At 34.9% G+C, this 26,628-nt stretch overlaps 2 protein-coding genes across 2 annotated transcripts in view; one reads left to right on the top strand and one right to left on the bottom strand.

Annotated features, from left to right (window-relative positions):
- The window catches only part of TRMT13 (tRNA methyltransferase 13 homolog (S. cerevisiae)), a 17,558-nt gene extending 7,728 nt beyond the window's left edge, over positions 1 to 9,830 (top strand). Inside the window, exons 4-11 of the mRNA XM_008579567.1 lie at positions 1,360 to 1,422; positions 1,881 to 1,950; positions 2,396 to 2,502; positions 2,852 to 3,019; positions 5,052 to 5,124; positions 5,679 to 5,753; positions 8,854 to 9,286; positions 9,575 to 9,830. Of these exons, the coding sequence (XP_008577789.1) occupies positions 1,360 to 1,422; positions 1,881 to 1,950; positions 2,396 to 2,502; positions 2,852 to 3,019; positions 5,052 to 5,124; positions 5,679 to 5,753; positions 8,854 to 9,286; positions 9,575 to 9,770 (1,185 nt within the window). The 3' untranslated portion in view covers positions 9,771 to 9,830. The remainder of the gene's footprint in view (positions 1 to 1,359; positions 1,423 to 1,880; positions 1,951 to 2,395; positions 2,503 to 2,851; positions 3,020 to 5,051; positions 5,125 to 5,678; positions 5,754 to 8,853; positions 9,287 to 9,574) is intronic.
- Positions 9,294 to 26,628, bottom strand: part of LRRC39 (leucine rich repeat containing 39) — a 28,475-nt gene continuing 11,140 nt past the window's right edge. Inside the window, exons 4-10 of the mRNA XM_008579568.1 lie at positions 22,139 to 22,244; positions 19,286 to 19,442; positions 18,569 to 18,705; positions 15,530 to 15,675; positions 14,670 to 14,822; positions 13,518 to 13,654; positions 9,294 to 10,055 (exon numbers count right to left, since the gene is read on the bottom strand). Coding sequence (XP_008577790.1) covers positions 10,000 to 10,055; positions 13,518 to 13,654; positions 14,670 to 14,822; positions 15,530 to 15,675; positions 18,569 to 18,705; positions 19,286 to 19,442; positions 22,139 to 22,244 — 892 coding nt within the window. The 3' untranslated portion in view covers positions 9,294 to 9,999. The remainder of the gene's footprint in view (positions 10,056 to 13,517; positions 13,655 to 14,669; positions 14,823 to 15,529; positions 15,676 to 18,568; positions 18,706 to 19,285; positions 19,443 to 22,138; positions 22,245 to 26,628) is intronic.

Below are 26,628 nucleotides of genomic sequence, written 5' to 3'. Positions count from 1 at the left end.
AGCACCGAGGGTTGCAATCCCGTTGCCGGTCCCGGTCCAGTACGGGTGCAACACTGAGGGTTGCGATCCGTTGCCGGACACGAAAAAAGACAAAAAAAAAAAGATCTAATCCACAACACAAGTTACCCGAAGCACTGTGCAACTATTTTAAACTGAGTACATAAAATTCTGATAGCTATAGCTAATTTTCTTTTTTTTTTTTTTTTTTAAACCGGTAAGGGGATCACATCCCTTGGCTAAGTGTCGTCTGCACCACACTCAGCCAGTGAGCACACCGGCCATCCCTATATAGAGTCCGAACCCGCAGCCTCGGTGCTACTAGCGCCGCACTCCTGAGTGAGCCACAGGGCCGGCCCCTAATTTTCTATTATAGTTTTGTCAGTCGTCTAACAAAACATTATAATACCTACAGTCTTCACCCATTCCATTCAGTCACTGGTTTCCATTGCTATCCATATGGGAATAGCTAAACACACAATCAGGATTTTACTTTTTTGCCATCTGTGTAAAAGTCCATAACTATGCTTAACATAATGTCCTCAGGAGTTGTTTTCGCTTTTAAAACAGGATTTATAGAAATAGTACTATTTCATTCATCTAGGTCTACACTGGCCAGTATGGCAGCCACTAGCCACATATGACTATTTAAATTTCAATTAATTAATATTAAATAAAATTGAAAATCCATATTTCAAGGCTAGTGACTACCATGTTGGCCAGGGCAGATATAGAACATTTCCATTATTTCAGATATTTCTACTGGACAGTGCTGATATAAATCCTTACCTAGAACTTATGTCTCTGAAGATAGACTAGAAAGATCTCATTATATTAATTTCAATAATATAGTGTCACAGGGCATTGCTATTTTCAATTTTTAGTTAGTATTTTAAAATAAAGAAATCAGGCTTTTACCATTGTAATATCTATGTTTTATCTGTCTTTGGTCATGCTGCATGTCTAATAAACAGCATTGTGTAAGTTGGTACTTTGTTTTTGCTTTAACACTGTAAAGCAAAATTGGCACAGTCTTCAGTCTATGCTGCAAACAGGTAAAAACTTTAATAAAAATTACTGATGAATTTCTTTAGACTATAAATGCTTATTCAAATAACCACCTCACCAGAATATGAGATCCACAAATGTACAGACTTTTATCTCTTCTGTTATCAACTGTGGTAAATCCCTAGCACCTAAAGCAAATCAGGGACCATAGTAGGTACTCAGTCATTACTAAACAAATAAACTAATGGGAAGAAGGGAGAATGGGATGAAGGGAAGAGTCAGTTTTTCAACTTAATTTTTGTGAGCTTCACCTTATTAACAGTATTGTTATTGTTTTGTTTTGTTTTTGTTAAGGATTTCTTTATTCAAGATATTAATGCAGGCTTAAAAGATGAAACAGAAATACCTGAACAATTAGTAAGTACATTGACTTTATATTTAATTTTAAAAGGCATTTATAAGTTATCTCTATGTTTTGAATAAGCCGTGTTCCAATATTTGTTTGGAATAAATTTGTTGTTTAGATGCATTTTCCTATAGAATCATTATTAGTGATGGTTAGACCACACCAACTCACGATCTATAACAAAACAAGCTAGAATGGGCCCTGAGGCCCCTTTGATTTTTGAATCCGTTTGAGCCTGGATGTATTCTTGACCCTGAACAGGTTAGGGGAATTAAAGTAGTACAGCAGAGACTGAGTAGTGGCTTAACAGCTGGGCAATTCTGATGGCAGCTTAGGGAAAAGGCTTTATCGGAAAGAAGAGCCTAAGTTGCCATCAGAATCGCCCAACTTCTACACTTCTACTTAGTCTCTGTCATGCTACTTAAAAGCATTTTTTGGCTATATTATTTAGTTTTATTTTTGTATCTAGGTTCCAATTTCTTCTCTATCTGAAGAGCAGATGGAAAATTTAATTAAGAAATTGAGAAAAGCAAGTGAAGGTATGTCTGCCTAAAGTTACAAGTTAAATTATTTTATCTTTTTTATTTTTTTGGTGGTTGGCCAGTACAGGGATTAAATTATTTTAGAGTACGGTATATACTATGTTTTTTCGATCTGATAACCTAGATGGCTACTAAATGTCTAATGGGTGGGTAACGTATAAACGTGGATACACTGGATGAAGGAGTGATTCATGTCCAAGGAGATTTCACTCTGCAATTCAGAATGGTGTGCGATTTAAAACTTTTGAATTTTTTATTTCTGGAATTTTCAATTTAATTTTTTCAGACCACAGTTTACCACAGATAACTGAAACTGCAGAAAGTGCAATTGCAGTTAAAGAGTGACTCCTGTAACTAGGCGGTATATGAGTTGGTGCCATTGTTTGAAGTCCTACAGTTTCATGTTTGGTTCCTTAAGCCATTGTGCTTATATTTGGCACAGGTTTGAATTCTACGCTTAAAGATCATATTATGTCCCATCCAGCATTACACGATGCCCTTAATGACCCTAAAAATGGTGATTCTGCAGCTAAGCACCTGAAACAGCAGGTAGGTTGAGGCCATAGTAATACTAAAACTGGCCTTTGTTTATTTGTTAAAAGATAACCTTTTTATTCTTTCTAAATATAGTTATTAATGAGATTTTATTTAGTTTCACTTTCAGGGTACAAAATATCTTCTTTTCAAAAAAATGTATAAGCATATATAAGAAAAATTCTGGCACGGATTTGGTTCTGAGTACTGAATATTAAATATTTAAAAGCAAGATAAAAAATGAAAGCCAAATAGAAATTATCAATGTGAACATACTGCCTTAGGTAGAAATTACCTTGCTGTTTTCCCATTTAGGCCAAATGTGTTTGTTGTAGTTTATAAAATAATCTCGTGAAGTTTGCAGGCTTCTATTTTAGGTACCATTGAAAAGTTAAAGTTACTCGGTCCAAGAAGATGCTTTGTTGAGTTTGGAGCAGGAAAGGGAAAATTATCTCACTGGGTTGATATTGCCTTAAAAGATGCGGAAAAAGTTCACTTTATCCTAGTAGAAAAGGTGACCACAAGATTCAAGGTAAGAGAAATTCTTGCAATCTATTAGCAACCAAACTTTGCATTTTTCTTATTTAGAAATGCATGTCAGAAACATGTCTCCTAAAGAAAATGAGTTTCCTTTTTGGTGTATTTGATTATAGCTTTTATCAGTTATAATTATATTGATGACTTAAACTGCGGGTGATTAATTTTTAATCAAAATTTCAATAGTCCACTGATCTGAGTTCTTAAAATTATTTGCAGAGACAGAAAAATATATGGAAAGAGCCAAGCTCAAGCTAGGAGTTAAAAGTCTTGGGTCCTACTGACTCATTCAGTAGACATTTATTGAGCATGCTGCCAGACACCGTGATGGACATTGGGCATATAAAGTCAAATAAGACAAGGTCTCTCTACTCTATTACTTATGTTTAGAAAGGAAAGACAAGCAAATGAATAGATGATGGTAGTACAATGTTAGAATATGAAAGAGTCTGCACAGAGTACAGTGTAGGTTCAAAGGAAGGAGTGACAAGTTTTACTTTATTGCAGGGAAGAAATGGCGAATGACTACAGAAAAAATAATGCTTGAGCTAAATCTGGAAAGAGGAATCAGTGTTTGCTAGGTAGAGGATTTGAGAAGCATTCTAGGAAGCAAGAATGGTGTAGCCGAATGCCTGAAACAACAGGGAAATATGGAAACATTTCTGTGTGATGGGAGAACATGATGTGAAGTAGAGTGCAGCAATGATGAGACTGTAGAGGAGGGCTAGCCTACGAAAGGTCTCATATTTTATGCCGAGGAAGGAGTTTGACTTTATCCTTCTATGTGCTGGGGATACACTGGAAACAAGATTTAGTACTTGCCTTCAAGAAGCTTATATCTAGTGGGGCAGACATATGTATTTTGGTTCAGTGTGCTAAGTGTGTTGTGACAATGGTAAGAACGCAATGCTATGGGAGCATGAAGCTAGACCACCGACCTCAGGGATACGGAAAGTTTCATGGAAGAAGGGACAGTTGAAAGGAGATTGAAAGAATATATAAGAGTTGGTGAAGTAAAAAAGGGTTTGAAAAAGTGTATACTAGCAGCACCATTAAGGCTATATCAGAAGAGTCTGAGACTTGAAGTAGAGAGATTAATAATAAAATATAATTTTGTCCTTTACAAATAAGGCTGTTGCAGTAGGATGGAGAGGAGGGGAAGAGTAGGAGAAATGTTAAGATGTTGAAAGCCACAAGACTTCCAGATTTATTATTCATTGAATCTGAGAGAGAAGGAGTAATTTGGGGTGACGTTTTTGTGGCTTAAATGACTAAGTGGTGCTCTTCCCTGAGAAAGGGAATAAAGGAGGAGGTAGAAGAAGAGTAGGTTTGAAGGCAAAAATAATGAGTTCAGTTCTGGATGTGCTGCGTTTGCTGATGGTGTCTGATGTTCATCAGAGAGATCTGAGCCACAAATGTAGATCTGTAGGACATAGGAACATGGATAGAGATTAGAATGGTTGTGATCTTTCAGGGAGTGTAAGAAGAGGAGCAAGCCAAAAATAGTATCCTAGACAAAGTATACAAGACAAAGGAGCTGGCACATAATCTCAGATAAGTCACTTAACATCTGTGGATCACAGTTTCTTCATCAGTGTGGGAATTTTAGGGTTAAAGGAAATAATGTATACGTATCAACTGATAAAATTTTCAAAATGTATGATATTATTTTGGAGTTTCCATCAAAGAATATACAATGTTTTTTTTTTGTTTGGTTGGTTTTTTTGTCTTTTTGTGAGATCGGCCGCACCGCGCTCTGGCTGAGCGCACTGGCCATCCCTATATAGGATCCGAACCCGTGGCGGGAGCAATGCTGCGCTACTAGCACCGCACTCTCCCGAGTGTGCCACGGGCTCAGCCCAAAGAATATACAATGTTAAATTTTTTTATTCATTCTGTTTTTTTCATTACTAAAAATAAGATGGAAACTTATTTGCTCTGAATTTTTAAAACAAATAGAATTTTTCCATTTTTATAAAGCTTTTTTAACATAAAAAGTTATTGTTACATCAATATTGTTTGTGCAGGTAGATGGTAAACACAGAAAGAAAAATTCAGTGTTCGAGAGACTTCAGATTGATATTCAACACTTGTGTTTGAGTAAGTTGCATAACTTTTCATTGCTTTGCCTAAATTATAGAAGTTTCAAACTCTGAAGTTTGCTTAGAAATCCGGTCATGCGGAACAGTGCTTCAGGGAAAATAAAAGTATAATTAATCCACTGGTAATATAGAATGTTATATGTAACATTTAAATAAATGTAAAGTGAATTATGGTTGAAATTTTAAAAAATTGTTTTCAGTGTCAACTGGAAATGAAGTGTTACACAGCTATTAGGGAAGAGTTCAAAAGTTTTGATATGTCCTCATACCATAAACTAGACTCCAACCTTAATTAAGCCTTTAGAAGCAACCCAGCATTTGTATATAAATCACTGTATTTAAAATTATTTAACTGAATGTATTACTTTTCTGATGTCATAAACTCTCAACAAGCTCTTATTTGTTGAATTCTATAAAGTAAGAATTTTCTGTTTGAGTCTCTTTTAGCCCTAAAATTCAAAGATTCTAATTAGTTCTCTCTTTTTTAGAAGGCCACATGAATACTTTATCTCACAAGAGATCGAACTTAATTTTCATTTCCTTTTATTTCAGACAAGGTTCCTGTGCTAAGAGAAAGAAAACTACCTGTGGTAGGAATTGGAAAGCATCTGTGTGGTGTGGCAACAGGTATGTAAACAAACCAGTAATGTCTAAATTATACATTAGGTTTTAGCTTCACCTGACCCCAACCATTTCAGTAGTCTCTTTTGAATAGTTTAGATTTCTTATTGTTTACATTGCAACTTATTAATCTTCATAGTAGCACTGGCCTTCTGTAATATCAAATACAGGGCTTTCCTATCTATCTGCTCATTTTGGTCATTTTGCAGGATGAATTAAGAGTTCTGTGTGCAAATACTGTCTCATATGAGACCTTAAAATTTTGGGGGTTATATTTCAACCAAAAAAGGAAACAAACCATTTATTGAGACTATGATTCCACCCCAGAAACTACTGAATTTTTTTAGAACCGCTGTTTGGGAAGAATCCTGAAACCTTTCCAATCAGAAGATTATTGTGTTTCATGATTCTGAGGAAAAGAAAAAATAAATTTTAGATGAAAAAAAATCTAAGATGTCTCGTCTTAGCACTTCTGTTCATCAGATCTAGCATGGTAAAGTGGAAATAGCATGCACTTTGGAATCAGGTAGTCTAGACTTCAGCTCTACTCTGTAACCTTGGCAAATTCTTAACCTTTCCAAATTTTGGTTACGTCATATATAAATCAGGAATACTAATATAATTTACCAGGTTACATGTAAAGCGTCTGGCACATATTAATGCTCAGTAAATGTCAAGTATTGTTATATCTTCTTCTTGGCTTCTGCTAGTTTTATCATCTACCTATATGGGGAAGTTGGAGCCTCTATAAGATATTATTCAAATTTACTGGAAATGGCTTTGAGTACTTTTGAGTACTATATATTTGTATTGTCCTTCATAGTTTTTACTTCTTTCACATAATCTCATTTAAGCCTCTGAAGTAACCAGTTCCCTTCTGGGTGGGGAGCATACTCCTTTGACTCCTCCCATCTTATCCAAGTTTCTCAAAAGTATAACCTACAAAGACCATTTCTCATGTTCTACACACTTTTTTCTCCTTGATTCACTCTATCTGAATCCTCCGTTCATCTCTTCTGTTGTTGCTTACCCTGCTTGAAATTCTGTTTCCTTCTCTCTTGTGACACTCTCCTTTCCTGGTTCTTCTGCTACATCTATGCCATTCTTTCTCTGTTTCTTTCGTGATCTCCTTCCAACATCTGTTCTTTAAATATTAATATTCAAACCCATCTGCTACACATCTAATGTGACTTTCCCCTTCTTTAAACTCTTTAGAAGCTCCCCATGACCTACAGGATAAAGTCCAAGTTCTTTAACATGATATTCTAGTCTCAATCTGGCTTCTGCCTTTCTCTCTTTGCCACTCCCTGTCTCCAGCTTTACTCTTCAGTAACATATAACATCAAACCCTGTGTACTTTATGCCATACTGTTTCTACTAGATCTGGAATTCTACCCCCACCCAAACACTCACCCACACAAAAAAACTGGTCAGTTTCTACTTACCTTCAACTCAGTTGTCACCACTCTCAAGGAGCCTTCTTAAATAAGATATGCCCTCTTAGTGTTATCATTAATACCTTCTGCATATTTTTACCTTAGTGTGTTTTAATTATCTGTTTATATATCTAATTCTCCCATTAGGCTGTGAATTTTTTGAGCATAGTGTGTGTCCTAATACCATGCTTGGTATATAACAGGAATTCAGTAACTCTTTCGGTAAATGAATAATGTTGGCCACCAATTTGCTGTGTTTCCTTGTCTCATTCTAGGTTTGTGTCTTTGTGCCTTAAGTTCTCTATAGAGAAGGGGTTAAGATAGATTGCCAAAACTTCTTTTCATTCTTTTTTTTTTTTAGTTTTTATTTTATTTTAACTTCTCAATATGCATTGCAGTTGATTTTCATGTTCCTTTACCCGTTCCAAGCTCCCTTTAATTCTGAAATAATTTAATCCTTTCAGTAATTTTTCTGGTTATTCACATTTTTGAAAATCATTTACTTAATTCAAATATGAATAAACAGTGACTGAATATACTTTGTCAGAAAATGATAGTTTATGAAATTTATTAACTACCACTTTCTCCAAATAATAGGTTCCCAATGTTTATTGGCTAAAATTTATATGTTGAATTAAATTTACTGGTGAAATATCAGATCATTTAATATGAGGGTACCTCAAAGAGTTCATGGAAAGATTTCTGTTATCTTTTAATTATATTTTTCCATGAACTTTTTGAAGTACCTTCATATTTACTTGTGACATCTTAGGGTAATAAAATTTTAAAATATATATTTGTTTTGATGAACAGACACAACGTGACAATCTAATCAGACAGAAAATATGGGTTTTACATTTGGGGTCTTTCCAATATGTGGGGTCATTCCAATATTGTCAACAGTATTTGGGGTCTTCTTAATATTGTCACCAATATAACAGTTTTCAGTGGGAGGTCGGTACAGTCATCAAAAATCCATTTGTTTAGTTTTTAAATATACTAACATTTTTTCATTTTAATATAGAGTTCATTCACCTCTAAGTTTGTGTGTATTAATCATCATTGCATACCCAGTGCTTTGCACATGAAAAGCATTTGGTAAATACTTGCTGAATGAATGTGTAAATACAATAAGGCTAATCAGTGAGGCCTGCTTTCCATATTCTGACCCTCTATTCTCAACTCTTTAGTTCGTCACTGTTTGCTGTGAACATCATACATTTCAATACTAGCATCTTAACTAGCATCATTCTAAACAGAGTTGCCTTTCTTTTTCTTTGGGTTTCTTAAGATCAAAACTTCCCTGGAATGTAAGTGTAGTTGAATAAATTTTTACTATACAAGCCATTTCCTCAGCTAGGGTAGGAGAAATGAAAGACAATTTAAGTAGACTAAAAGTTTTTCAAATTGTAGATCTTAAGTTTCAGACAGTTTTATTGTTCAGTAGGCTTTTTTTTTTACAATAAATTGTTAGAGAAATTGAGATAGTAAGAAAACAGCAAATTTGAACAAAGTTGATAATTCATGATAGAATTATTACAAGTATAAAGCTAAGTAGGTTTTTGTTGTTTTTGTTGTTAGGTTTTTGGAAGCCATACTGTTTAATAAATGTAAAAATATTTATGTTTAAAAACAATGTGGTTTGGGGGGCCACATAATTGTGTTTGCAGATCTTGCATTACGATGTTTGGTTGAAACCTATGCTGCCAGTTGTGAGGAAAGGAATGAAGAACCTTTAGCCAAACGCATAAAGAATGATAAAACAGAAAATGAAATTAACACTTTGGCCAAGGAAGGAAATGAAAAAAATGTACCAGAGAAGTGGACCCCTGTGGCTGGCATTGTTATTGCACTCTGTTGTCACCACAGGTGTGATTGGAGACATTATGTGGGCAAAGAATATTTCAGGGCTCTAGGCCTCGGAGCAGTGGAATTCCACTATTTCCAGCGAATGAGTAGTTGGGCAACTTGTGGAATGCGGAAAACATCTTTGGAAGCCTCAAATATTATCACAAAGAGAAAAGATAATCAGCATGATGATAATGAAGAGCATGATGATGGAGGATACAGAATCACAGATGACATCACTGATAGTTTGCCTGGGTAAGTGATTACTTTTGTAATGTACAGCACTAAAGGAGAAGTATTTCATTGTTGCTGTACTTTCTTGTTAGATAACTATTACCAACAATTTATTCATGAAAATATATTTTACAATCTCATTTTAGAATAAGTTAAAATATACACATTTTCATTGTCATAAACAAAATGTGTTTGAAAGCATGGGACATAGCACCTATGTATAATGTGGGTTATTTAGCAGTTTCTCAATAAACACAAATGACTAAAATATTTTTTTAACAATGTTCTACGTGTGTTTACTCAATTTAGGCTTCTTACTGTTGAAGAAAAGAAGAAAATCGGGCATCTTTGTAAATTGCTGATTGACCAAGGCCGAATTCAGTATTTACAGCAGAAGGGATTCAGTCCTGCTTTGCAGTATTATATAGACCCTCTGGTGTCTTTGGAAAATGTATTGTTAACCGCTTTACCTAATCATTCTTCATCACCAGAAACAAGTGCTTAAAGGAAAAGAAATTTGAACATCATCTGTCTTCCACCAAACAAAAATTTTTTAATTATATTTTTATATACACAAAAATATAATTTAAATAGCAGATAATAGGGACTTTAAAAAATCCTATGGCCTCATTAAACTTTGGTAAAAGCTTTGTTTTTTACTTCAGAAGTCCAAACATTAGAGAATTCACCAAATTCCCAAAATAATCCTCTTCAGCAGGGCATCTTGAATTACATTATCCATCACTATTTGTAGGAATTGGTAAAGTAGTCAAACAGTTGACTTGGTGATCTGAAACACACATAACACATCAACACGTGATTAGCATAATAACTTTCTATTTGGGGCCGGCCTGTGGCTCACTCGGGAGAGTGTGGTGCTGATAACACCAAGGCCACGGGTTCGGATCCTATATAGGGATGGCCAGTTTGCTCACTGGCTGAGCATGGTGCTGACAACACCAAGTCAAGGGTTAAGATCCCCTTACCGGTCATCTTTTTAAAAAAAAAAAAAACCTATTTGCATTAATTTTGGAAATTTATTTTCCTTTGGTTTTATTTAGTATTTTTTACTTCTCAAGTTCAAGATGTAACGATCAATTGTTAGTTTGTAGCAAGGGCCAATCTGAGAATTTGGCTTATGTGTGGATTTTTTTCCATGCAGATCTGGAAAGGATAATTGTGATTTTCTCAAATGCAAACAAATTCAGAGGTGTTCACAATCAATTAGTGAAATCACCATCAGATTTCCACAGCCATACCTGTGGAAATTATATATTATCTGTATATTATCAGAATTTGTCCATGACAAACACCAAAAGTGAAGAGATGTTTTCAAAGGAAAAAAAACTATTTCACTTCATTGTTTTCATTGCTGGATAACTATCTAGTTAGAACATCCAAAAAGATAGTTATAAGCATAATTCACAAATTAAATGTGAAATTTGCAAACAACTTCTGAAGTTAATTAGGTATCTCATACATTTTATCAGGCCATTATACACACACACACACACACACACACACACACACACACATATTGTACAAATAATAAGTGCATTCTGTCCTGTTTGGGAAAATAATTTGGAATAAAGTGGAAATCAGATGAAACCAAAAACATTCTCACATGCAAGCCTTATTTAACTCATGAATGGTTTCTATGCACAAGCAAATATTAAACCAAACATGGTAGGACTGTTATTCTCTTCCACATCTTATCCTTGATTTGTTTCTGCCTTTATTTGTAAAAATTATCTTATTTGTAAGTATGTTTGCCAAGAAAAGATCCAATTGTTAATTTTAGACATTATAATGATATTGTGAAATAACTATTTTTATCCTTGTGGGTCTATGATTACATGAATTGTAAATAAAAATCCATTTTTAATTCCTGACCTTTCTAATTTGGTTTAATCTCATATGTCTTGTCAGACTGCCTAGGTTGAAATCCCAACCCTACCACCTCTCAGCTGTGTGACCTTGGGCAAGCTACTTAATCTTTGTGCCTCAACTTCTTCCTCTTAAAATGGGGATGATTATAATAATGCCTACATCAGAAGGTTGTTGTGAGCATCAAATGAGATAACACAAATAAAATGCTTAGAACAGTTTTGAGCACAAAGTATTCAATAAATATCAACTAGTAGTAGTAATAGTAATTCATGAATCTATTTTAATAACAGAAGGCAGGCTTTGATTTTATCTCATTGTTTAAGTTGTTATTTTTTTTCTCTTGTTATAAGTTTTATGGCAACTGTTATTGAAGTAAGGTAGTTTGATTATTTTTTAAGGTAGTTACTCGTGCCCCCCCCCCCAATCAAGAGAACATAAATGAAGGAAATACATCATTTGATAATTAACCTTATTTTTATGGTATTAGGCAGTGCTAATTTGCATCATAAAATTTGTTTTGCATCATTCACCAATTTATACCCAGAAATAAAACATATTTTACAGCAGGCATAAGCTCAGTTAATGTTTCATAAAACATACATACATACCCAAGAAATATCACAGTCCTATAGCCTATTTAAGCTTAATGATCTGTTTCTGACAGTGGTACCAAGTACCTTATGGAAAGATAAAGCCTGTCCTTCAACATGCCAGCCTTAGGTCAAGATTATTGTTTTCCCAATCTTATTTGTTTCTCTTTACATATCATGAGAAAGTGATTATGTAGGATATGCATATAGCTATTTCTTAATCCGCAGAATTTGTAGGTTCAGCAAACCCCTTCCTAAACTTTAGATTCAACTACACAATTACTGCTTCTTGCATGTCCCACAGGTGCATCAAATTTACTGTTAAAACTGGAACTCAGGCTGGCCAGTTAACTCAGTTGGTTAGAGTGCCGCCTTGTGACAGGTTTGAATCTCCATACCTGCCAGCTGCCAAAAGCCAACAAAACTGGAACTCATCTCCCCTTCTACACCTCAATATGCCCCCCAAACCAGCAACAGTACTTCATTCCCTATATCAGCAACCACCATCCCATCTATTTGCACTAACCAAAAATTGCGCATCATCCCAAACTCTCTTTTCTCATCACTATTCAGTTATAAATTATGTCTCCTACTTGTCTTTTATATATTTATCCTCTGCCTTCCATAACTAGGCCCCAAACTATTATAACTTTTTTACTTGCCTTCCCCCAAACTGTCAGCCATGCCATTGCTTCTGTGACCTTGCTACAGTTGATCTAATTACCATTTCCTAAACATCCTCCATTGGATGGTGGTAAAAATTATTTCCTCTAACTGAAAACTGTCATTGCTTAGATTATATTCATTTTCCTTTCTTTCTTTCTTTTTTTTCTTTTTGGCGGTTGGCCAGTATGGGGATCTGAAGATTGTACTCATTTTTCAAAGTAACCATTTGTTGCGTTGAGTTGAACTAAATCTGCCTTTCAATTCTAAAACTCTTCACATTTTAGTGAATTATAAAACCGTGATTTCTATCACTATTGTTTCATTGTTTTTATTAACAGAATTGTGCTATTTGCCCTCTTCCCCTAATCTTGGTTTAATTTAAAGGTGTTCCTTCTTTAATTAAAAAAAAAAAGGTAGTTTAATTTTAAATTATCAGAGACTTATTGAAATCTATACACATCAAAACCTCATATGTTCACTGTTGGTTAAAATCTATGTTCTCTTAATTTTTATCTCTCGGTTAAATGTGTTTGTGCTATTCGTGGGTTGTAGAAAAAGAAAATGGCAAGGAAGGTCAGTTCATGCTCAAATTGACATGTATGGCAAGCTGGTAGGATGAAGTATGAAGCTCTAATAATATCTTCATTCACTTGGTTGTGTTTCAGATGCTTGGCTAAAGAAATTATTTTCTGACTCCACTTAAAAGACTTTGAATATCGGCCGGCCCGTGGCTTACTCGGTAGAGTGCGGTGCTGATAACACCAAGGCCACGGGTCCGGATCCTATATAGGGATGGCCGGTTCGCTCACTGGCTGAGTGTGGTGCTGACAACACCAGGCCAAGGGTTGAGATCCCCCTACCGGTCATCTTTTTTAAAAAAAAGACTGAATATCTTTGCAACCTCTCCAAGTGCTTATCAGAATTATGAACAGAGTTGGATTTCACTTTTTTTCCTTCCTTCACATTGGTCAAGAGAGCAGATTTTGACAGAAAAGGCAAGATGGAATGCGAAATCCATAAAGCAATTGATAGTAGATAGAAGTTAATTATATACACATTCTTCTACCAAAAAAGAATATTTAATCTGTTATATACAAATCTCCTACCTGCTTTTCTCCGAGACTCCTGTATGTATGTGTGCATAAACTGAAGGCCAAATAATTCCCGATCCTCTTCATCTATGCTCTCACTAGGAGGAAGTGTTACTTCCAATTTCAGTGGGTTGTCTCTGAAGTTGACAAACCTAGCAGTTCACCAAAAAATAGTATTTTTATAGGTGCCATAGACGTATACATTTATTTCCCTGGAGAAAGATCAAATGGTAATATACTAAATTACTTTTTTAAACTGGTTTTAGTAACTGAACAGCTTAGTGAGATATGATATAGCCCTGTTTCTTTCCTAGAAGAAAAAAATACTAGCTTTAGACAGCTTATTTTCAAAGCTTGTAAATGTAACTGTTAGTTCATAGAGTATACTTAATGTGATACTGTTTAACTTCTGAGAGCAGTTTTAATGCATCTTAAATATACAATGCTATAAACTTAGTTTCTACATTTTTATAGATCTGTGTCTTATTTATCATTGTAACTTCACCATCTACGCTAAGGCTAGTAGTTACTGAATAAGCGAATGAATTAATAATTTTGTTGTGGAAGTTTGGGTTTTGATGTATATTCTCTTGCCTTATTCTTACTGTCAGGAAATTAAATTTTGGAGGAAAAACACTTGAGGGAGTTCTGATAGTAATTAGTAAAAAGTTATATCTACTCTCTATCAGTTACATAATTGTGTGTGTCTATTTGTAGTTATTTAGTAGAAAAATAAGCACTATTTTTTATGCTTTTGGTTTTTATATTGCAAATGAAATTTGTTTGCAGTATAAAGATAATTTTCATGAAAATGTCACCAACATAGGACATTTTTTTCCTCCTTGAAGGCTGGCTAGTACTGGTATTAAACCCTGGACTCTGGTGCTATCAGTACCATGCTCTAACTGTGCTAACCAGCCAACCCTAGGACATTTCTTAAAATTGATAAACCCCAGTACTGCTTTCATTTCAAGGTTTCTTTCTTGAATAATTTAGACCAGTGTTAATGTAGTCCTATTTATCAAATTATAGAAATTTAACATTAACAAGGATTTTAAAAATATATCCATATATGTAAATAAGAACCTAAATTTATTAATAGCAGCCTCTCTACTTTGTTCTGTGGCTACAAAGGAACATTTCAGTTTTGTGTCTACAACTTTTTACCTCAGATTCACCATTTTCTCCATGCATACTGGAATATCTTGCAGTTTATTGTTGCTGAGAACAATAGTACCCAGATTTTTCATATTGCTGATTGCTTCTGGCAAGCATACTATTTCATTCCGTTGCAGCCATAATGTATGCAGACTTTGCATTCTGAAGAATTAAAAGAGGTTTCTAATCACACATAATATGCAAACCCAAAAATCAAAAAAATGTCGTCTTTTACAACATCTCCTGTAACCAGTATATACTGAATTAACTGACTTCACATTACCTAATTATTAGGGAAACTATGTCAGAGAGTTCATCTCTACAGTACAGCTCTCATATAACGTGGTAGAAATGAAATCAACATATTCTGTAATTTTTCACTGTATTCATAGGGTTTCTTAAAGAAAAACTGCTGTAAATGTTATCTAATCTGATTTAGAGTCCTAAGAGAAAAACTAGAAATTATTAATATGCCCATTTAGGGCAAGCCCGTATGAATGCCGGTTAACAGCATGGACTGTGACGCCAGGCTATCTAGGTTCAAATCCTAGCTTGCCCATTTACTGTGACATTGGGCAAGTTAGCTAAGATCTCTGTGCGTTAGTTTCCTCCTCTGTTAATACCTAGAAATACCTGGCATGCTGTAAGCAATGCTATTATTGTTGTGGCATATTCTTGTTCATTACTTAAAGTCAGATAGCCAGTTTTTCCTCTCACAAAACCTTTTTACTTATTTGGAGTAAATGAAAATATTCTGTTAAAACAAACTAAACAGATCTATTGTGATTGATTACTTGTTTAGTTTGTTATTATTTTACATAGGTGGTTTCAAGACATTTCTCAGTAGCATAAAAAGTTGTTTATTTTACCTTTCAATAGTGTCAGGAAGTTGTTCTAGTCTGTTGCTTCCCATGTCCAGCCACTCAAGGGCAGGCATGTTTAACACAGCAGGAGGGATTGTAGTAAAGTTGTTCATACTCAAATCAAGGTGAGTAAGTTTTAACAGATTGCTGAGCTAAAGAGGAAAGCAAGGTTTTTCAAAATAAATGTCCACAATGTAAATTACTAGAAGATCCACACTGGTAAACGAGATATTTCACATCAAGGAGTATTCACATTACACTTGGGCTTTACTTGGCCATAGTAAACACAAAATTTAAAATAAAAAACAAGCTAAATAACAAATTAAAAGTCAAGCTAAATCTTCCAAAGTTCCAGGGTTTACAGAACCTGCCGGGCAAAAGCTTTTTTTTCATATGAGTAAGCATCTATCATCATGTTTTTCTTTCATCCAGTAGTTTAGAATTGTATGGGAGGGCCGGCCCCGTGGCGCACTGCTACAGTGCGCCGTTTGGGAGCGCAACGGCGCTCCTGCCGAGGGTTCGGATCCCACATACAGACCGGTTCCCGTTCACTGGCTGAGCGAGGTGCGGGCGCAACACCGAGGGTTGCGATCCCGTTGCCGGCCCCGGTCCGGTACGGGCGCAACACTGAGGGTTGTGATCCGTTGTCGGACACGAAAAAAGACAAAAAGGAAAAAAAAAAAAAAATTGTATGGGAAAACTCAAACTTCAAAATAATAGCCATCTTTATTGAACTTTGTGCCTGACAATTACATACATTATCTCAGTCATAGAATTTAATGCTTGGTAATTCTATTTTTAAAATTAAATAAGCAATCAAAATTACTAAGAGTAATATAACAAACACCAGTGTGCTCAGCTTAAGAAAGAAAATGTATTGATAAACCGCACCCACTATATGCTCCTTCTTCCTCTTCAGAGGTAACACCTATCCAGAATTTGATGTCTATCATTCCCATGCATGCTTTTTATGTTTTTATTACTATACATAAATAATATATGTTTCTATGTATTTCTAAATATAATTACTGTATCCATAAAATTTAATACTTTTATGTTTTTTAAATTTAAAGATTATGATACCATACTTATCTTTAACTTGTTTTTTTCTCTCAATATCAGTTTTTAAATGTGTTCATGTTGATGCTTAAAGCTCTAGTTTACTCAATTAAAAATATCTCTTTAGTTATCTGTGTTCCCCACTCCCAGTCTGAGGGAACTGTAAGTACATGATCATCCACCAATGTACCCTTAAGTTAGTGAGTAATTCTGACATCAACCTTACAAGGTGAGTGTCATTTTCTATTTCCATTTTTGGATAAGATGGCTCAGACGGGTCATGTAACTAGAAATGATAGAGCTATGATGTGAACTCAAGTTTTTGTTGACCTAATCCCACAAAATTTATTCCCTTTCCACATAACAGCTTAGTGAAAGTTTCAAGATATGATAATTTAGTTAACTTTTACAAAAAAAAAATTCTCCATTTAGCTGGGAAGGTTCTATGTTTTGTTTCTGTTTCAGGGCATGTTCAAATTCATTCTACAACTTTTGCACCACAAAAAAATATACACGAATACAGTGTTTTGTGGGTAGTACAAAAAAGCGGAAGGGTTCTGTCTACTAGATGATGCTGTTTCTTTGGTTTTAGAATTTACGGCATGAATAAAACACTTTTTAAAATCTGTCATCACACTTTTGAAATTTTCTAATGGTTCAGAATAGAGTATAAAAGATTGCTTTTACATTAACAAATTTGTGTGTATACAGTGTGTACAGTTTAGTGGCTCTGAGCTGTGTCTTCAATTGCTGGTTTCTCAGCAGTACTAGAACCTTTTAATTTTAGAAATTGAAAAGATAATAGAGCTATTATAATTTAACAGTGCTAATTTTGCATATGTGAAAACAGATCTAGTTATGTAAAGTGCTGTGTCCAAGGCCACACAGCTACATAGAGGTCACACTTTTGGAATTAAACAATTCTGGGCTCAAGATCACAGTTCAATATTTGTTCAGTAGAGCCTATTTTTTAAGTGAAAAAAATGTAAAGACTGGTTAATAGTGAAAGTTTCAAGCACAAATTCATATTGCTTTTTAGTGACAGAGCCAGTCCTAGAAACAAAAATCACAAGAATTAGAAATTAAGTATTTATTGGCCCTCTTGTGTCTATGTGATCATCATTTTCATCATATATGGGGGCATACAGTTCATTAAATGGAACTACAAAATATCTGTATACTATATTTTACTTGCAAAGGCAATAATTATTGCTGACATGTTTGGGAAAAAAAAGTTTGAGATATTCATCAAAATAAAGGAGAAGGGAATAGTCTTTCTATTTTATTTTGTTTTATTATTTTCCTTAACTTTTAACTTGTAAAATCATTGTTTTAAAGGCAGTGCACCATGGAAATTTTCTTTGCTGATTCTAAGAGCATTTAATGTGTTTGAGAAGTAATATAAATGTCTATATTTTTATGTGATCAATTTAACCAATAACAAGATAATAACAAGACATCATACCAAATCAGAGTTCAAAAGTTTTCCAATCCCATTGCCTTGCTTTTACTTGATAGAGCCTAGGAAGCTAGCAAGAAACACATTTTCTAGAAGAATTCATGTTTTACACTTCCCTTCTATCTCAAAACTGATCACTCTATAAAAACCAACTAGTAAACAAAAGAGATTTTCTATCACCACATTGTCTATACTTTATGATAATCATGTATTCATTCAAAAAGCATTTATTAGGTAATCACTATAACCCAGGTTCTGCTCTCAATTTTAAGAATATAAATAAAACTCATTCTGGCCTTCAAGGAGATCACAGGCTAGTCAACAAATATATCAGTATTGTGACAATACAATCGAAGTATCTTTCTCTTCATTATATTTATAATAATAGGAAATGGTTTTCACTAAAATTTTTTCTAAAATAAAATTCATAGCATTTCTTCATTAGTTTTATTTTTAACAATCATGCAATTGAGAAGTAAACTATTAGTAGATGAAAATAAAATCATAGGCATTTCTATCTTTCGGACCTCTTGTGGAAGATCACATATATCTCTATTAACAGCCAGTTCTAGTTTCTCCAAACTGGCACAATTACTTAGTTCCTTGGGGACAGTCTTGATTTTGTTGTAGCTAAGAATCAGTTCCTGAAGTCCAGTGAGCAGTCCTATAAAAAATAATACACAAGAGAGCAGATGAATATAAAATATTATTACGTATTACAGCATAAATTACTTGCCAGTATTATATTGGCAAATTCATATTTCTTACCTTATTCCCTTTTCCAAGTCTGTGTCCTGCCTCTTCAAACAAGGGACAGGTTTATCAGTGCTATAGGCATGCACACACACTCACACACACTCACAAAAACCATTTTTATTGTTATATCCTGAGCAACTTTCTATTTAGGAATTCCTTTTTTCCCCCCCATTTAAGGAATCTTTCTATTTTTCTCTCTTGCTTTCAATCCATTCTCTTCTAAGAGAAATAATTGAGCTAGCATTATTGCTTCAGGAATCTACAGAATAATAGTTCCAAAAAGACTTTTTTCACATCTTGAATCACCTCAGTAAATCTAGAGGCTTGGATCTCCTGGAAGCTTCAATTTAGATTAAGTGTTTATAATATTCTCAAGACTCAGGGCTATATAAAGATGAGATCTTTAGTCCCTGTATCAAAGGAATCTCAATAAAATGCATATCTGCAGCTGGATAAAATAGCACAGTAACAAAAGCAATCTTTCTTACCAATTCCTCGAGGTATCTCTGAAATTGTGTTTCGAGATAAATCTAACACAATGAGGTTCTGGAATCTTCCAATGAATTCCGGAATTTTTAACAAACCAGTTCTATGAAGCTGCCATTCCTGTAGCTGATTCAGTTTCAGTAGAGAAGAAGGAAGGGTCTAAATTCAAGTAAAAGAAATTACAGAATCATTATATATTACTTAAATTATTTTAGTATTATGCCATACTGAAGTGTGATATTCTTTGATTTGTAAAAGCACTTTGGAATATTTTCTTCCTTATTGGGTTACCTTTCCAAGTACCCTGTGCTACTTCTAAGTGTTAAGATAAGACCTTTATTTTTTTTTTTTTTTTTTTTTTTGGCTAAACCTTCATAAACCCCAATCGTAATAGAATAAACAAAAATAACATTTTGGTCAGTAGCGCACATACATAGAAGTATGTTCCTAAAGATTCTGTTATATTAGGCTTTCCTAGAGTACATATGCTATTGAAAATGAGAATATCCAAAAAATCATTTTAATCAGTAACTCAAACTTCCAACCCAGCCACAACCAGGCACACCACCGCCACTCTGGGGTTCCACGGGGCTCCTGAGGCAGGAGCTGGGGTAAGCTGAAACCAGCCACAACCAGGTAAACAGCACACCAAAATACCACTTCCATACCGGTAGCCCACCATAGTCACCACAATTACCATGGCTGCCACAAAAGCATCTAGTCGCTGTAGCAATAGTCACAGCCACCATGCAGATGGCACGCCAGGCACTCAACTGCATTGATACAAGGACAGTCACCAGCAGAAATAAAAAAAAAAAAAAAGAGTTCCTCTCTCTCCACAAAACACACTCCAGAGTGATAGAAAAAGCATCTGCTCTATGATAATAGTGGGGACCTGAACACACCTCTCTCAGTACCAGACAGATCATATAGGCAACAAATCAACAGAAGAACAGTTAATCTATCAGAAGGAGAGAACAAATCAATGGTTATTAGAGGGGGGAGGAAAAGGGAGAGAAATTGGATAAGGGGCATAAAGAATATGATTTGTAATAATGAATATGCTAATAAAAATAATAATTCAAACTTCCCTTCTACTTCTGTTTTTAAGTATTTTATCAGTTTTCTTAAAGAGGATTTTTAATTTAATTTTTTCATTGTACATGTTTATGGGGTACACTTTGTTATTTCCATACATGCATATATTGTATAATGATCCAATCAGAATAGTTAGCATATGTATCACCCAAACATTTAACATTTCTTTGTGGTTATAACATTTAAAATCCTCTTTTCTGGCTATCATGAAATATACGATACCACATTATTAGCTATCGTCACCCTCTAGCACCAGAACTTATCCTTCCTATCTAACTGTAACTGTACTATTCTACCAACCTTTCTCTTTTCCCTCTTCCCTCTCCCTTTCCCTGCCTCTAGTAATCACTATTTTACTATTTCCTTTTTTTTTTTTAGTTTAGTTTTCTTGGACCGACCCCTCCTCCTTCAACCAGGCAAGGAGCATGCCAAAAACACCACTTCTATGTGGGTGGCCCACAATAGACAGCTGCCACAATAACAACGGCTGCCACAAAAGCGGCTATATGCCACAACCACTGTGCAGATGGCCCACAAGTCACTTGAATGCATTGACACAAGGAGGGTCACCAGTGGAGATCAAAGAAAAGAAGAGGATGTCTCTCTCTACAAAACCCATCCCAGAGTGACAGAAGAAGCAGCTGCTCTATGATAATACTGGGGGACCTGAACACACCTCTCAGCATTGGACAGATCATCTAGGCAACAAATCAACAGAGTAACCGTTACTCTTTCAGAAGAAGAGAAGAAATCTAGGGTTATCAGGGGTGGGAGGGAGGAGGAAGAGGAGGATAGGAAGAGTTGGACAAGGGGCATAAAGAATAAGTATGATTCGTAATAATATATATGTTAATAATATTGATTTGATCAACATACAACGATGTTGAACCCCCAAAATATGTATAATCAATTATGATTCAATAAAAATAATTTTTTCTTAATTGGCCTATGATAATTGTATATATTTATGAAGAACAATTTGATATTTGGGTACATTTATACTGTGTGCAATGATCATATCAGGGCACTTAGTATATCCCTGACCTCAAACGTTAATCACTTCTTAGTATTGGAAACATTCAACACCCTCTCAACTAGCTACTCAAAGCAAAGAGGATTTTTTTTTTAATTTAAGGATTTTAAGAGTTTCAGCTATTCTGAACTCTATGCCCTTTCCCTTTCAGACTAAAATAGCCAAAAGAGAAAATAAAGGAGCTAACCCCCTAGCTAAATATATCTATATGCATGAAAATAAGCAATGACCCAAGGGTTAGAAGCCCTTATAAAAATTAAAGTATGCATAATGTAATTAAGTAATTGTGTGTGTGTGTGTGTGTGTGTGTGTTAGGGAGAGAGAATATGAATTAAGTGCTAGACCTAACAAAAAAATTAATATCTAGTTCCATTTTGTGAAGTTTTAACTGAGCATTTCCTTTGAAAAGCTATATGATTTTTATTAGGCAAATGGTCATGTTTTTTATAGAAAAAGAAATTGCTTATTAGAAGGATCAGTAGGTAAATATCACAAATGACTTAAGTTTAGGTATAACTGAACAAAATTGAGTGAATTTTCACACACAAAAAATTGTGAAGTATGTTTCTTTTCAGTTGTTTGTGTTGCCCAAATTCATTTGGTATATTACTAATATTAGAATTATAACTATTCCAATCTTAATTACATACTCTCAAAATTGTTCTTTGAACTGTCCCACAAAATGTGAAATATTGAAAATCAAATATACTTCTATAAAGCTTACCTTCCATTCCTCGTTTTCTATCTTCAAAACAACTCTTCCATCTACCATGGTGACCTTTTCTTTTAGCTTGGTTAAGCTTACTCTTTCTTCCCAGATACGCACTAGCCTAGGAGACCAGGAGATCATCTTAACTCTACAGATAATGACATAGGTAGCATTCACTTTTCCATATATATAGATATATAGATATAATGACCCATCAAAAACCACCATTTGATCAACAGTATCAGAAAATCAAACAAGAATTTATATTGTGAGAATTATTAATATTAGTGTCACAAATGCCCTGTTTTTAAGTTTTTGAAAAGCATAACTCTCCATAGATTTTAATAATAGCTTTATTGATATATAGTTCACATGCCATAAAATTCACCCTTTTAGGGCCGGCCCGGTGGCGCACTGCTACAGTGTGCCACTTGGGAGCGCAGTGGCGCTCCTGCCGAGGGTTCGGATCCCACATACAGACCGGTTCCCGCTCACTGGCTGAGCGAGGGGCGGGCGCAGCACCGAGGGTTGCAATCCCGTTGCCGGTCCCGGTCCGGTACGGGGGCGACACTGAGGGTTGCGGTCCGTTGCCAGACATGAAAAAAGACAAAAAGAAAAAAAAAATTCACCCTTTTAAAGTATACAGTTCAGTGGTTTGGGTTATATTCACAGAGTTATGCATCTATCACCACTGGCTAATTCCAAAAACATTTCCTCACTCAAAAAAGAAACTCCATACCCACTTGCAGTCACTCCTCTTTGCCACCTCCTCTATCCCCTGGCAATCACTAATCTACTTTTTGTCTCTGTGTATTTGCCTATTCCGAGCATTTCGTATAAAGCGGAACATACAATACGTGATCTTTTGTGTCTGGCTTCTTTCTCTTAGTACAGTTTTCTTCAAAGTTTATCCACGCTGCAGCTCGCATCAGTACTTCATTCTGTCTTACGGCAAAATGATTCGATTGTATGGATCTACCACATTTTGTTTATTCATTCATCAGTTGATGGACATTTGAGTTAATTCCACTTTTTGAAAAATAAAATAAAATTTAAGAATTCCACCTTTGGGCTATTTTAAATAGTGCTGCTATGAACATTTGTGTACAAGATTTTATGTAAACATTCTCTTAGGCATATTCCTAGGAGTAGAATTGCAGAGTCATATGGTAACTCTACGCTCAACTTTTTTAGGAACTGACAAATTTTCCAAAGTGACTGCACCATTTTACACCCCCAACAGCAGTTAATCAGGGTTCCAATTTTCTCCATCTTTGCCAATATTTGTTATTGTTCGTCTTTTTCATTATAGCCATCTAGTGCGTGTGAATAGCATCTCATTGTGAGTTTGACTTACATTTTCCTGATGAGTAATCCACAGATATTTACTAAGTTTTTAAATGGCTTGAAAACAATACAGTTCTGGCTGGCTGGTTAGCTCACTTGGGAGAGCATGGTGCCAGTAACACCAAGGTCAAAGGTTCAGACCCCCTTACCAGCAGTTCAACTTCAGAGTTAAATTGCATATTACTATGTGCCAATTTTATCCAGACTTCATTTTTCAGATATAAAAATGTATAAAATCATTCTGGAGCACTTTCCTATTAATTTTTGATCCATTGCAAACATACATCATAATATCAAACTATAAAAATGACTAGCAAAAGGTTGCAAAAAGTTTTCTATTTCCTAGGAAATTTTTCATGTATGAAAAAATAGTTTAGAATTGAAATTTTTGCAATTGTAGCCTATTAGAATGATACATAATAAAACAACATAAGCAGTCATCAAAGAATGAAGTTTAATTAATTTGAACATTTATTTGCCAAAAATCTCCTGACAACTGAAAGTTAATATATATTCTTAGCAGTTTTGCATATTAACTGATCTTCAGTGAGGATTTTATTTTAATGAACATAAAACCAAAAGAAAAGTGTAACATTTGCTGTCTTTCTGTGTTTGGATTTGCAAAATACTTCTCATAGAACTATATTTTAATCTGTCACTTGCCTGAAATTTAACTAATCTGCTAACAAGTGTTTTGTGGCAATGGGCTATGTGCAGGCTTTTAATCTGAATAGCTAAACTTCCCATAGGTGTGGTTAACTGAGACAAAATGTATAATGTCAGCTATTCAATTATATCACTTTTTATAAAAATAGAACTATTCAAGCAATAGACTTAATGGTTATCAATTACTTTTTACTCACAAAGATAAATGAAATTCAGAGCAAGATTTAATGACAAGTAGAAGTGGGTATCTTATTTCTTAACCATTAACTTCAGTTAAAGAATTCATCAAGCATGCAATATATGCCAAATACTGTATTAGACATTGGAGATACAAAAAGCTCTGTCCTTAATGAGTTTACCCAGGTTAACTATTATTAGACAAGTCTGTTTCCATCTCTGTAATTATTTTTTTCTGGCTCTGTATTTTATGATCTAAGTCCAGAATGTACTATTTATTAATTTAGTGACCTTGGGCAAGCCATGTCACCTCTATAGGCCTTGCCTGTAAAATGTCGGGTTTGAATTAAATGATGTTATCTCTTGCAGCTCTAATATTCTATAATCCTTACACTGCTTGTGTTAAGCTTGATGATGCTCTTTCACATCTTAAATAGAAATTTTCTAATTCCTCTTAGCTAAAGCTTTAGCCACATTTAGCTGACAGAAGAGCATTACATTACATTCTTACCCTTCTTACCCCTTGCCTGTGCACAGACCATTTTCAGATCTGCTGCTTCTTTTGTCTACTTTCCTTGCCACTCAGTGTGCCTTGCAGACCAGCAGCATCGCCATCTCCTGGGAGCTGGTTAGAAATCCAAACTCGCAGTCCTACCCCAGACTGGCTAACCCAGAATGTGTGTTAAACCTACACAGGCAAGGGCTGGCCTGTGGCTCACTCAGGAGAGTGCGGTGCTGATAACACCAAGGCCACAGGTTCGGATCCCATATAGGGATGGCCGGTTTGCTCACTGGCTGAGCGTGGTGCTGACAACACCAAGACAAAGGTTAAGATCCCCTTACCAGTCATCTTTAAAAATAAAATAAAATAAAAATAAACTTACACAGGCAAGTTTGAGAGGCACTGTTCTGCTTCAGAGGAGAACAAAAAGTAAGGACATTTCTTTGGGTTACCTCTGGTCAGTTTAAAAATTCTTTGATTTCTCCAATTAGCCTTTTTTTCCCAGCACCCAGCTTCTCTGTCTCACTCTAAAAGATCTGTCAGATTCTTACCATTTTGAATCAGTTATGGTTGTTTATGTATTAAACTATTTCTTTAGTAATACTACAGATTTTAAGTTTAAACTTTGACCTAGAAAGTTTACTTTTGAAGTGGCTTGGACTTAATTTTAGCCATAAACCAAGTTTATAATGCTATGAAATGTTTTTATACTGAAATAGTTTTAAGATTAAGAGAAAGGAGCTTTGAAAAACTACATTTCACAGACTCCATGTAAACTTTCTAAAACTAGAAACTGATTTTGGTCTAGATATGACAAAAGAGAGTAATCCCCCCTCACCCCCTATTTCTTAAACAATCTCTGACTTTTTTCCTCAAAGGTTGTCGTGAAGCTCCACAAATTCTACTCCTAATCTTAATGATCATAGAGGTGTGTGTAACGTTTGCAAACCACATTTTACTAAGAGATAGTCCTCCCTTCTAATCACATCATAGTCATGAAGCCAAAAAAGAAGAGGCAATAAGGACAGTCATGCACACTTATTACTCTTAAACGGAGAGAACTTGAAGCTGCTGAATTGGAATGATCCTTAAATAGTGACAAAGAATCCCTCCTTTGACCCAAACTTTAGACATGCTCCTCGGAGTCCTCTGCCAGACTAGGTCTGACTTTGGGCTTCCCTTTCTATCCTAGTAGAATCCAGGTTGAGCAAGAATCCTGCTAAGTCAGTTTAGCAAAACTCTCCCTCCCTTGTATCTAACCACTCTGCAGCAATAATTCTGTCAGGTTATTTTAGCTAGAAACCCCTTTATCCTTGATGTTTCCTCTTAGTCATTTTCCATCCACTGACCCCCACGCAGCTTTTTTATTTTAAGTCCCCACTTGTCCTTGTCGGAGCGGAGTTGAGTTCGATCTCTCTCACTGCAGGACTTCTTGCAGTGGTCCTTATACCAATCACCAATGACCCCCCATGAGTAAAGTCTGCCTTTTAACATCTTTAGCGAGTGTTTGGATTTTTTTTTTCTTTTAACACTAGATACGAGGGTACTTCAAAAAGTTCATGGAGAGATTCATATTCTTTTAATTCTTTTTTTCCATGTACCTGGAATAGGTGAAATTTAGGGGTTTATAATCAAGTCATGATTCCTGACTACTGTTAAAATTATTTCAATTTTTAAAAATTTATTTTAAAAAAGGACTTAGTAAGAGTACTCTAGAGTCAAGTTTATCATAATTGTATAATATAAACAAAATAAGTTTCATAAGAGTAGCTTTATACATAAAGGGCCCATCTAGGGAAAAAAAGAATTAAAA

Source organism: Galeopterus variegatus, unplaced genomic scaffold, assembly GCF_000696425.1.
Source record: "Galeopterus variegatus unplaced genomic scaffold, G_variegatus-3.0.2 Scaffold1913, whole genome shotgun sequence".
In the NCBI taxonomy this organism is placed as follows: Eukaryota; Metazoa; Chordata; class Mammalia; order Dermoptera; family Cynocephalidae; genus Galeopterus; species Galeopterus variegatus.
The sequence above is the reverse complement of the archived record's forward strand: the minus strand, read 5'-3'. Positions and strand labels throughout refer to the sequence as shown.